At 39.6% G+C, this 12,896-nt stretch overlaps 1 protein-coding gene across 1 annotated transcript in view; it reads right to left on the reverse strand.

Annotated features, from left to right (window-relative positions):
* The window catches only part of LOC126281993 (zinc finger protein basonuclin-1-like), a 303,711-nt gene extending 291,028 nt beyond the window's left edge, over window positions 1-12,683 (reverse strand). The window contains exon 1 of the mRNA XM_049981378.1: window positions 12,284-12,683. Coding sequence (XP_049837335.1) covers window positions 12,284-12,293 — 10 coding nt within the window. The 5' untranslated portion in view covers window positions 12,294-12,683. The remainder of the gene's footprint in view (window positions 1-12,283) is intronic.
* Window positions 12,684-12,896: the final 213 nt, after the last annotated feature.

Here is a 12,896-nt window from a genome sequence, read left to right on the forward strand (position 1 = left end):
AGCCCGAACTTCAGTGCCACTGATTAATACGTCTCCTTCAGTTCTTCCTGTGTGCGTCGTATTAGGGCAACGCCATCTGCCTATGTCAGATAGGTAATGTTTCCATTGTCGGTTTCAGCAACCTGAAAGTTCTCTCTGAATAATCCCTGCGATACATTTTCGAGTACCAAATTCAAACGGACTCATGGTAATCCATCTTGTTCTAGTTCTGTATCCACTTGAAAATTTTGCCTATCTTAATCGTAGCTTTTGTGTCTTTTAAGTGTATCTCTGCAAATCTCCACAATCTCTTTGGTATAACAAATTCTGTGATGGTTTTATTCATATCCGGTCTATAGATCCTATTTCAAGCTTTTCCTGAAGAATATAGATTCTGGGCAGTATTCGTACGTGTTCTCACAGTTATATTTTAAAACTAAAATCTGGTCGATGGTTAATCTCCCTGTTTGGAATCCTCCTTAGTACTCACCAACTATTTCCGCTGTCAGTGGTTCGATTCGTTTTTGTAGACGGTTGGAAAAGATCTTTTACGGGATGTTGAGTAGTGCTATGACTCTATAGTTTTCACATACTAATTTATCTTTCTTTCTATGTATGGGCATATCACACATATCTTCCAGTACACTGGTATTCCCTTTTTTGTGCAAATTAACTCGATTCGATTAACTTGTCTTCTAATGACAGGGTTATTATGAATATCAGCCAGCTACTCTGCTCTCTTAATGGTTTTTATTTTATAAATCATTCACAATGCGCCCATTTCGCCATATTGCAATCATCAGGTGCGCTGTAAAAACATAAGTGATCTTCTTAATGAAATGGCCAGTAACTATGATCGGAAAAGTTGTACATTCGTTTGGGATTTTTACCTTACATGTGACATCGTTGCTGCCATGTCTTGTCTTTTCTGAGATTTATTAGTTTTTTCATAGATGTTCGCTGGAGACAGATATCTAACTTTAGTCGGTTTTATGTATAATAATTTTCTCTTGACAGCTTGGATGATAGTTGATGGCAATATTACATGTTTACATAGTTACCATTATAAGTAGGTGATGTGTAGAAATTCGGTTTTTTAATTACTTTTATGGGCTTTGTTCTAAGTACGCCTGGATTTGTTTTTGTTTTAGTTGAGATTTATTAAGTTATATTTATATATTTTGGTAATAAAGTTGTTATTGTTTACGATTTGTGATGTTTTCTTGGTGTTATGTCTTTGTTGTATAAATTTCATGGTGCTATCGCTATTACTATGGATATGCATTATGTACTGTCTCTGATTTATTACTTTACCCGTTTTCTTACTTGACAAAGTGAATGAAGTTTTCTATCTACTTTTTCTGCATCAGGTCGGTTTGACCCTTGAGTAGATTTGTGGGGTTGAAGGATGCAAGTCAATATATCTCTATTTTCTGAAGGACATTCATGATTGCTCCCTTGTGCGTAATATACAGAATTTATAGTGCTTCTTTTATGGGTTTTACGTCCACTTTTGCTGTTTGAAGATGTTGAAAAAACGTGGACGGGCGGTTTTCACTTTCTCTGGTGTGTTTTTTATATTTAATGTTGAAGTTTCTACCGGTTATTCTACGTAGAGTTTCGGGCATGTGTTACATGAAATTTTGTAAACACCGGGGTTGTTGGGTATGGGAATTTTTGAGCTGCCTTTGTGGATTTTGTCTTTGAGGCTGTGTTTTGATATGCAAAGGCGATGTCGGTTTTGGTGAATAATTTGTTGATTTTGTTTGAGATGTTTTCTAGATAATATTTGGTTACGTATGTTGTTTTGTTCTTTTTCGTTGTGAGTATGTTTATTGTTTTTTCTTTATTTATATTTGGTCTTTTTGTTGTGATTTATTATAGTATAATTGCGTTACAATTGTGAGGTCATAATCGTTTTGCTGGGCTATCATTCTAAGGTTTTTATTGCGTCGTCTTCTGGTGGCAAATTTATTAATCTGTTAAGCATTGGGTGGAAGAATGCGAGTTTGTGGGCTTTGGGATGACATGAGTGTGCACTGATAATACAGTCTGTTGTGGTAGGCTTTCTGAAAATTTCGAGGCAATCTTGGTTGTTAATGTTAAGTCGAGAAAGTCAATTATTTTGTTAGTTTCGTGTTCTATGGTAAATTTCATTTTGATGTGTGATTGATTCAGTGTCGTCTACATTTCTATAGTAGTAAATTATTTTTTGAATACTTGCGTTTTTTGCTCCGAAGAATTTTTGTTCCAAGCTGTTAAAAACATATCAGCTGTGGTTCCAGCAGTGCTACAACCCATCGCGAATCCATATTTTTGTGTATATTTTTTACTATCAAACTCGAAGTAACTTTGGTGTAAGACAAGTTTTGTTAGTTGTAAAATTTCTGTAGTGCCTTGTGCTGAGATTTTTCTGTATTTGAGTAGGTTTTGTTCTATAATACCTTATGTTTCCTGGATTGGGATGTTCGTGTGTAGGTTAGTAATGTCGGAAGATACAAATCTTGCATTTGGGAATTTTTTATGTCTTTCATGTTTTGAACTAGCGTTTTACAATTTCTCATTGTATATTTTTTGTATGTTTATAATTTATTAAGAAGGCTGCCTAATTTCTTGATCTTGGAGTAGAGGGATTTGTCCCTAGCCTTGAGAACTTCAGCAGGAATTACCTCTCCTGGACTCTTGACGTTCTTACCTCAGCAGTGGTTGGTGGAAGATATTCTGCATCAAATGTTACTGGATCAGTGAACTAGAGTAATTCACTTGGCTCATTCTAGCTTAGTAAGTCACTGAAGTATGCCATTCATATTCTCCCAATACCTTGATAATCCACTGACACTCTTCCATTGGCATCTCTTATGAATTCGTGTTGGTTGTTCAATCCTCCTTAAACCTCTTCACATTCCTATGTAGTTCGTTACATTTACTTCTATGAAAGTCTTGCTGAGCTCCTGCTTATGCTTCTTAGATACCTTCTCTTTGCTTTTCTTCGCGTGGCCTGTGTTCGTAGTGGTATCTTTCGAAATCTGATTTTCCTTCTTTCCGCATTTTACACATGAGGCCCTAGTGACCCCACCACAACTTACCTTACAAGGAACTCCTTGAGTGCGATGTCGTAATTTCAGTCTTTAGTAACACACGTTTGAAAGCGTTGTGTCAACCATTGCACAGGAAAAATATTTGCTGCTAATGACTCACCATGTGTATCTGGAGGTTGACAGAAAGTGCTTGGGAGTTACAGAGATCAACCTTTTAGGGGGTGTCTATATAACACTTCACAAAATGGACATTGTCGACAATCAAGAAATGATCAAAACAAGCCAATAGCTTGGACAACAAACACCAAATAAGAAAAGGGGCACCGCGATGATCACAAAGGTTCGCACCATCCCTTTCTAAGGCGAACTTGTTGGACATACAGGACGTACAGCTAGGTATCCACTCATAACAAATGCTTTGAGAAACATATTGGTGTAACAGAGTGATGACAACTGATGGAACATGATGGTGTGCAGCTGAATGAGGAGCAGTCGGTCATGAAGCTTACCGTGGAACTGGTTATCCTTTAAGGCGTAGCTGTAGATGGTGTGATAATATGCATTATAGGCACGGAAAAAACAGACATGCAAAGGCTGAATTTTTCCTATAATTCCAGGTGGTATGAACTGCTATGTCACAGACATTCAGGAGGGATGGTTTGCTCTACAGCTTATACGCAGACCAGGGATCAAGCATAAGTACGTTATTTTCACAAGTTATTGGCCAAACGCAGTGCTCCAACCATACTTGTTGTTCTCTTCCGCGACTTTTCCCATTCTTGCTTTCTGAGACATGAATGTTCCTTATTACCCTCGCTACATCACTCTCACTAGGAGGAATTGTAAGGGGCAGACCACTTCCAACTCAGCACAGAAAATGACTTTCGAGTCAATTTACGGTCCAAATTAACAATCGATATACTTTATACGAGTGTATGAAGGTATTGTTGTTAGTTGAATAGTTCTCTTGGTATCTCTGATTTCCAGGATTCCTCCCATATACGTTTCCTCTTAAAATCGCTCCTGGTCGGAGTTGAAAACAAATTCCTTACTTAATGATGGGACAAGTTTGATTATCTCATCTACAAATTTTCGGGCCCATTCGGCCGTTTGAAGTGCATCGCATGGTGACGCTTTGTTTGAAATTTCGTTATCTTACGTCTTCAAATTCTGTAGCACTGTCTGAAGTTATGCAACCACCCACTGCTTCCCTTGCAATCACTGCAATCTCTGTCACTCACAATGTTGTAGGTCATCATCATGTGCATCCCGTAAATTGTATCGAAGAGCCTTTAAACTAACAAACATCCGTTTTTGTAACAAGTGTGCGTTGTCCTCCCTTGAATATCCTTTGTTTTTATTATGCATTAAACGATCACATTGCTGCGGTCTTATTCGAAACTGTTTTCCTTATGTTCTTTTTTTTCTTTCTTTTCTTCTTTGGTATGCTCCGGATGACTTTCCATTGTATTTAGTACCCGCGTCTTGGACAACAATTGTCCTTTACTGCGTTTAACTGGAGAAGGGATTAGTGGCTCACTGTCCGACGAGGGTGATGAACTATACGGCTCGACGCCTGTTTCAGTATAACTTTCGTTCGTTAAGCATGTATTGTCATCATAGTACCCCTCATGTACAATGTCAACACAGTGAAGTGTACACGATACAACACATGCCACTGAACACATCTTGCAGAAACGCTTATATTCCATCTGCCATTCTTTCTCACTCTGCGAAATTCCTTGGTTTCCTTCGTGACGGAATGCGAACTTCGGCAACTGCCGTATATATAATGCAATGTTTACTTTATTTACCGTTGCACTGCTCTGCTTCGTGTCAACACCACTAGCACTGCTGTGAGATGCTCGTCGTCTATGTAGTTCAACTGCCCTCTCTAGCCCTATGCTAGGATACCTAAAGTCCCGTCCTCTGTTGCCATTAGCAGCTGATGTCCTGGTTGCGGGGTGGATAATATGAGAGGCGACGAGTGCCTCAACATCAGTGGCCTTTTTCGACACAGCACTCTAGGGGTTCCTTGTTAGATGTTGTTGTCCTTGTTTCTGACGTCGTCTTCAGTCCGGGGGCTGGTTTCTTGCAACTGACCACGCTACCAGGTAGAGTCCAAGTACATGCATCTCTGAATAATTGCAGCTATCTGCATCCATCCACCTATGTCACACACACACACACACACAGGGGAGAATACGGGACTACTTTATTTGTTTATATAGAAAGGGTGTATAATGTAAAAGTGTCATGTAGGCTCCTACCTGTTTCATTAGCGCTCGGTACATATATTACACTGTCTGTGCAAACCTGAATTTATTTTATCGTCATTGTCTTTTAGACACACATCGCAAGATGCAAAATGTTTTCTAAATCGTACAGAAACGCAGCTCCTATGAAATTTAGGAAGGAGGCTCGCCTTGAAGCATAACGTCCGTACTGAAATGCCTCCCATTCGAATTCATCGATACTTTCCGTAAGCTTCTCTGGCTTCCAGAACCAAACTGCCATGAATCGCGCTTCACTTCTTTTAATTTTCTCTATCTCATTCGTAAATTCAATTTGATAACCATCCAAAACCGATCAACAGTACTCCGGCCATGACGATTTACGTTTTCCATGTTTAGGCAATTGATTTGAGGCAAATTCTGGGAACGGTCCGTAAACAAGAGCACGGACAATAACTTCGCTCACCCTTCCCCCTTCCAGTCTAACAATGTGCATCGTATCTTATAAAGGCAGGTAGCAGGTCACCGTAGTTTATCCATTTTTCTATGTAGTTTAAAGCCTGACGGCTTCCAACAGGACGCGCAAGTTTTCGCATGACAACTGTGGATGGTTGTACAACGTCATCGTTCTCACATCCTAAATCATTTCGAACTGCCCAACACTTGACTTGAAAACTAAATTTCGGGATCATCCATCCTATTGTTCCCCTGCTTTATCTGTCCCTCTCTCTCACTCTCTCTTTTTCTGCGTCGCTGTAACTACTACAGTCAAAACACGTGATTGCGTCTGGATGTTCATCTTTCGTAGCAGCTGTTTGGTAACGATTATTATTTGGTTTCTTCTGTCTTAAGGGTACTGCAGCTGAACGGAATGTTATACCAGACGCGTTTCGCTTTTATTGACAAAAACATCAACAATGGTGGTTCTGTAAATACAGTATCCATAGTATCATTTTGTATTTCAAACCTTTTAAAGTTAAAATAGTTTTATTACGTATGAAGTTTATATTGCTTTGTTGCTCCTCTTTACATAACTTGAGGATAATATTTTCTCCTCGTTGCTAGTACCACATTTATCACAAGAACTATTATCATCTTTATAAAAACCAGAATGAGAAGTGTATTACATATGCAATATTTACAGAAACGCCACTGCCGACGCATGTCAAAATAGTGCGTTACATAACCCACTGTAAACCGGCACCATACTTGGGACAGAAAATCAATAATAATCTTTACAATGCGTCAGATTTTCTTAGACATATGACAGAGTTTGTATAATTTGTACATAACGAGACATGTCAGACATTTGTTTTCTTCCGGGCTGCAAAGGTATAAGCAAACGCGAAAAGATGCAATTTTGAATAGGAAGTGCAGTAGGGTATCAAGACCCGATTGGGTATTATTGTGAACATAACGTAGGTGATACGTCAAATTTACATCACACTTAGAAACGTTACACGAAGTATTAAAATGAAAATTATTTTAGAGGCTGAAACATCAGCCATCATCGCCGAATTACATTTTCCTGTTTCGACCTTAATTTCATACTCAGTTGCTTTGGAAAATGCTAGTAGTCTCTACTTATCGGTGAAAATTGATTTTCCTCTGATCAAACTTGCTGAACTATGGTTATAGTATCGGAATTTTTTGAAGAATAGTAAACAATATTGATGGCCATTTTTAAAATTAAGCTTTTTATCGTGAGCTTCTTGTAAAATTACGAAGCAATCTCTAGTTTACTTCATTAAATACCTTTCGATCAATAACAATAGTTAAATATTTATCAACTATGTTTATCCGAAATTTAATGGCGTTAGAAACTTATCTGCGGTGGCAAATATAGAAAAAAAAACTGTTACCTTAGAATGAATCCCTTGAAGGAAGTACTCTGGCTACTGGTAACAACCGTGCACACATACAGAGCACAGTCCACAGTCCTAAAGGACAATAATGTTGTGACTGCGAATTTGCAAAATTTCAGTGGCATTGTCACTGGTGGTATACTTGTGGAAATTAGCATTTTTTTTTTCATTTGGAATGCGAGACAAATTATTCTTTAAAGAGTGAAATTGAGATAGCATATGTCTTTCAGGCAATCCATAGGTATGAAACGCAGTCTGACATCCATATTTGAAACTGGTTTTACAGTTGTAGGAACTGGTGCTGCCATTATAAGCAACACACTGAAGGAAGTCACAACATTATTCCCAATAAATTTTAAGTTAATAAGGTAACAGCAGATTTAAGAGAGGACGATTGCTCATTATTGTTTTAGAGCTCCGAACCAGATAGTACTGTTTTTGGCTTGAATCGTGAATAAGTTATCACACGCCAAGAGGAATTTATCTTAGACGCCTACATAGAGGTGCATCCCTTGCTAGACATTCGAAAGACGTACGACTAAAGATACTTCCCACGTAAATAAATGAGCATTTCTGAATCGTATTGTTTGTTTTTCAACCGAATGGGAATCGTTTATTTCAAGACGGTTTTTTCAGTTAGACCTAATATTAATTTTAAAATAATAGCGTAATAATAAAATTTGTGTACGTCCATACGAAATTTATTGTATTGTTTTTGAGTGAGGATGTCAAAGTATAAAATAACGTCCTCAGAAGAAAACGTCGTTACATATTTTGATTTGATTTCTTATCCGGATTTATTTCGATTGTTTAGTGATTAAACTACCACATCAATGAATTTAAAGAGCGCACTAAATCCTTAGTTTATCGCGTTGGTGTACTTTTTAGCAAAACATAGGAATAACACTGAACAGGCCCAAACAGTTATATCTGATGCGCCGTTGTGGGGCTCGGACCAGCCTTTTTGGATTTTGGGACGCGCCACAGGACTGCCGAGTGCCTCTGCTATGCGTGGTCTAGCCGTCCGCGGATCAGCGCCATTTTAAGAGTATAAGGACGAAGGGTTGGGGCTTAACGTCCCGTCGATGACGATATCATCAAAGACGGAGCACAGACTAGGGCTGGGGAGGGAAACGGGCAGCGCTCTTTGGCTAAACTAAGTGAAAACCCGAATCTGGATGTCTTGCTGCTTCGCCAAATCGCTTGGTGGTTTAATCCAAGTGTGCTGACATGAAGTCAAACAACTCGGATATTGTCTCCCCTTCTAATTGACAAGGATATACTGCCTGACAGAACACGATTTAGAGTAAAGTTCATTAGCACTGGAAACGGAGTAATTATTCTGTCATTTCGTCCGTCTGAGGCAGCCTTTCTTTCTCAGTGTGGCCTATCACATTTTAGAGACTTGCCTGTCCTATCGCTGACCAACACAGTCACCTGTACCACTGCCAATGTCATTGGATTTTACCGTACTTTGTGCATTTCACATTGTGTTTGATAGTGATTTTATTGTTTTAATAACATTTGGAATATTAATATGTAGTTCACACAACGATTTCTGAGACATTTGGCCAGCGAGGGCACTGCGACTGAAATATAAATATAATTTTTTGTGCGTGTGTCACCTAATTACACTCAATTCACGTGTATCTTCTTTCGTTAATGTTAATTTAAGTTTTGTTGCAATCGTCATGAAAAACAGAAAATCTGTGAAATAACTAGAGCTGTGTAGGTAGCAGGACAATGAGCAACGAAATTGTGACTCTCCAAAAAAGAGAGAAATCCTCTTTTTACCCAGACATTATACCCTGTGACTAGGGTGGAGAACTGCGTTAAACTTTTTTCGAACAGAAAATATTAATTAGAATAGGATAAAGTAATTCTACATAAACAGAGAAATATCTCTCTCTCTCTCTCTCTATATATATATATATATATATATATATATATCCCTCATACACACACACAACACCCATTTCCGACATAAATGTATGACCTACGGCCAATATTACAACACGTCATTATTTTCACCAGCAATTTTTTCAGTAATTGAAACCTCACATTTAAAGAAAAAAATATGGGTTTTCTGCGTCAACCACTCTCAGTGCTTACATTTCAAACCTCTCTAGATAACTGAAGCAGAACTCTAATCCATCACCAAAGCGCTGTTTTAGAATGACCAGCCTACTTCCTACACAGATGTTACATGTCTCCGCACTTTCAGTGTTAATCTACACGTCAGCTCGGCTTTTGCTCCTCTTTGCATCGTTTCACAGATGTAAACTAATGGCACCAATCATATACTCTGGCTCTAGTATCCTACACGTTTAATCTAATTTTCCTACTTTCCTCGTCTACTTTGTGGTATTCCTTTTCTTTCAGCTTCAATATCATCCTATATGACACGATGATCATTTTATGTTGCTGTTGATCACCGTATAAGCCAAACATAGTAGAAAACCATCAGAGTTGACCTAGAAGGAAGCATATCCAGAGACCAGCACCACTCGCTGTCGACAGTGTAGTTAAATGATTTCAAGCCTGTTCAGTGCAACGGTTGAACACTGACGAAGGTAGGACACCGACAAGTCACGGAACCTTAAAAGACAAAGAATAACGCAGAATAACGCAAAAGGATAAAGGGAAAGTAGTGTTCACGTACAGTGATAATGCACCACCACTGCTACAATACAATACACAACAATTCCGAACCGTTTCTTTGTAATAAATGTTAACCGATAATGTATTCTTCCCATGGACTGCCTAACAAGCTGCGTAAGCCGTTCCACACTGGATCGCTGCACCAGGAATGCTGCAACAAAACCCGAGGCAGAACTATGCAGTAATAGCTGGAGTCTGACGGAGAGGTCGCACTAAAGCATCTGACTATGTGGCTAATAGCCAATTCCGTGACAGAGTGAGAATATTTGCTTTACAAATATGAAACAAGTTCCGTATTACCCATATCAGTATAAGTGGACAGGTCTTGTCAGTCAGTGCAGCCTCGAGTTAAATGGCGTAACACACAATGCCAATTCCTCTATAACGAGTAGTAGTACCAGGTAAATACGTCAGAAAAAAATTATTGATGTATCTTGATCTGACGCACGCACTTGTAGTATAGCGTGCCTCTAAGTTACTATTATCACTGTTCGTTAAGACTGTAATACTCATTACATAAGTCACCAATAATTACATTTCTCTTGTTTTACTAATACTGGAATTAATTCGTGACACAATGTGGTGGAGATAACAGCTTGTGAAACTAATGTATGAACAACATGTTTTTCTAAGTCCGCCAACTGGGCACACATTCGGTCCTTTGTGCAACGCATCTATGGGAGTAAAGCTGAGACATGCGATTATGTGCAACACACGTTTAAATGTCTCATGAAAATGCCTTAACTGAGTTGTAGGCAGTTCCACAGTGGACCAGAATGTTTAAATGTCTCATGAAAATGCCTTAACTGAGTTGTAGGCAGTTCCACAGTGGACCAGAATTGCTTCAATATTCACTTCGCAACAGAAAAACGAACTGAAGGCAGAACACAATAACTATACAATGGGCTCTACATCGCTGTACGACAGACACAGTTTTATTGTTATTACTAATGGCACTGTCAGCCTGAAGTCTGTTGTAAGGAGTCCAGCAATCAAATAATGTGCTGACAACAGGTAGAGTGCGTCCATTTTGATTTCTTTTGAGCGTAGCCGCAGGGTACTGGTGAAACAATTGTCACACTGGAGACGAGTGGTGCAGAGGAGGCATGCATTATAGCACGTGTCTACCTTCAATGTGGATGGTTAGCTTTCTCTTTTAAGCAGGAGCTGTAGGTAGCAGCCACGATGCATTTTATCACAGTATATAAAAAAAAATGTCGTTAGAAACGAGTAGTACCAGTTGACTCGTTGAATCATTAGTCATTAGCTGGTACTTTTTGCCGATGATACGAATATAGCTATCACACCCGACAGACAAGAATTAACTGGAGAAATTGTAAACGACGTCTTTCATAAAATCATTAAGTGGTTCTCTGCAAATGGGCTCTCATTAAACTTTGACAAAACACAGTATATACAGTTCCACACAGTAAATGGAATGACCTCATTAATAAACATAGACTTCGATCAGAAATCGGTAGCTAAGGTAGAATATTCAAAATTTTTAGGTGTATGCATTGATGAGGAGTTGAACTGGAAAATACACACTGAGGATCTGCTGAAACGTTTGAGTTCAGCTACTTATGCTATTAGGGTTATTGCAAATTTTGGCGATATACATCTGAGTAAATTAGCTGCCACTCCTATTTTCATTCTCTGCTTTCATATGGCATCATATTCTGGAGTAACTCATCATTGAGTAAAAGAGTGTTCACTGCACAGAAGTGTGTAATCAGAATAATTGCTGGAGCTCATCCAAGATCATCCTGCAGACACTTATTTAAAGAGCTAGAAATCTTCACTGCAGCCTCACAATATATATATTCACTAATGAAATTTGTTGTTAACAATCCGAACGAATTCAAAAGTAATAGCAGTGTACATGGCTACAGCACTAGGAGAAAGGATGATCTTCACTACTCATGGTTAAATCTAACTTTGGCTTAAAAGGGGGTAAATTATGCTGCCACAAATGTCTTGGGTCACTTACCTAAAGAACATCAAAAGTCTGACAGATAGCCATACAGCATTTAAAAGGAAATTAAAAGAATTTCTTGATGGCAACTCCTTCTACTCATTAGATGAATTTTTGGATATGGTAAGTGGGTAATTTCCCAACCAAAAAAAAATTTTTGAGTGTCATGTAATATTTTGCCTAATGTAATATCTTGTATAGACACCTTTTATTAACCTTACATGTTCCACATCATTGCGAAGTGTCGTATTCATGATCTATGGAACAAGTACTAATCTAATCTAATCTAACCTAGTCCGTGGTTTAATAACACACCTAAAATAATTCATCTTCCGTCATTTTAAAAATGAAAGAGTTCAAAGAAAGTTCATTTTCATTGCATTGTTTAGTTATTTGCTAATTTTGATGACGGTGGGAGGAGCCTAGTGGCTAATATCTCATTTCACTCTGGGGTAATGGTATCAGAAACGTCGGTAACCACTGGTCTAAGATAACAAAGTGAGCAAAGAAGAAAATAAAAAATTGCCTTACCTGTTCCCATGCCAGTTGCTGGAGACCTCGTGTGCGGCAACGACAAAGATCGGCTAGTGGTTGCCAGGGTCGTTTTATCGCAGTGACGGACACTTAGCAGTCTGTTGCCACAACGTTGCAGCTATAGAACTAAGTGGCCGGGAGCACTGGCACAATAACGTGTCGCCTAGTGGACTCGACCTCGCATCACACAACCACGGCACAAATTCCGCCGTCAGCCAGCCCTCGCGAATTTCGGCTGTGAATCAGAGTCCTTTCTCGGATTCTCAACGACAAGTCACGGCAGGTGAATCATCGCGACGAAGAATCGGCGACTGCGTGTTTGGTGACGTGCGCGTGACGTCACGGAGCACGGGATGCGGCGACCACTTGTTGCTGGGCCAGACCCCGCGCGGCGACTGGAGGCCGGCTGCCGGCGACACGAGGGGCCCCTACCCCCTACCCCCTACCCCCCCCTCTTTCCATAAACCAGGGAGGGCCGGGGCAGCCGTGACAGCGAACCAGCGGCGTCGGGGGCGGCGCCCGGCCGGGAGAGACACGAAGCGACGAGTGACGCGACGGGCGGCGCGTCGCGACGCCGACGCATCGCGGCCACGCGGCAGCTGACGCCACC

This window comes from Schistocerca gregaria, chromosome 7, assembly GCF_023897955.1.
Source record: "Schistocerca gregaria isolate iqSchGreg1 chromosome 7, iqSchGreg1.2, whole genome shotgun sequence".
Classification (NCBI taxonomy): Eukaryota; Metazoa; Arthropoda; class Insecta; order Orthoptera; family Acrididae; genus Schistocerca; species Schistocerca gregaria.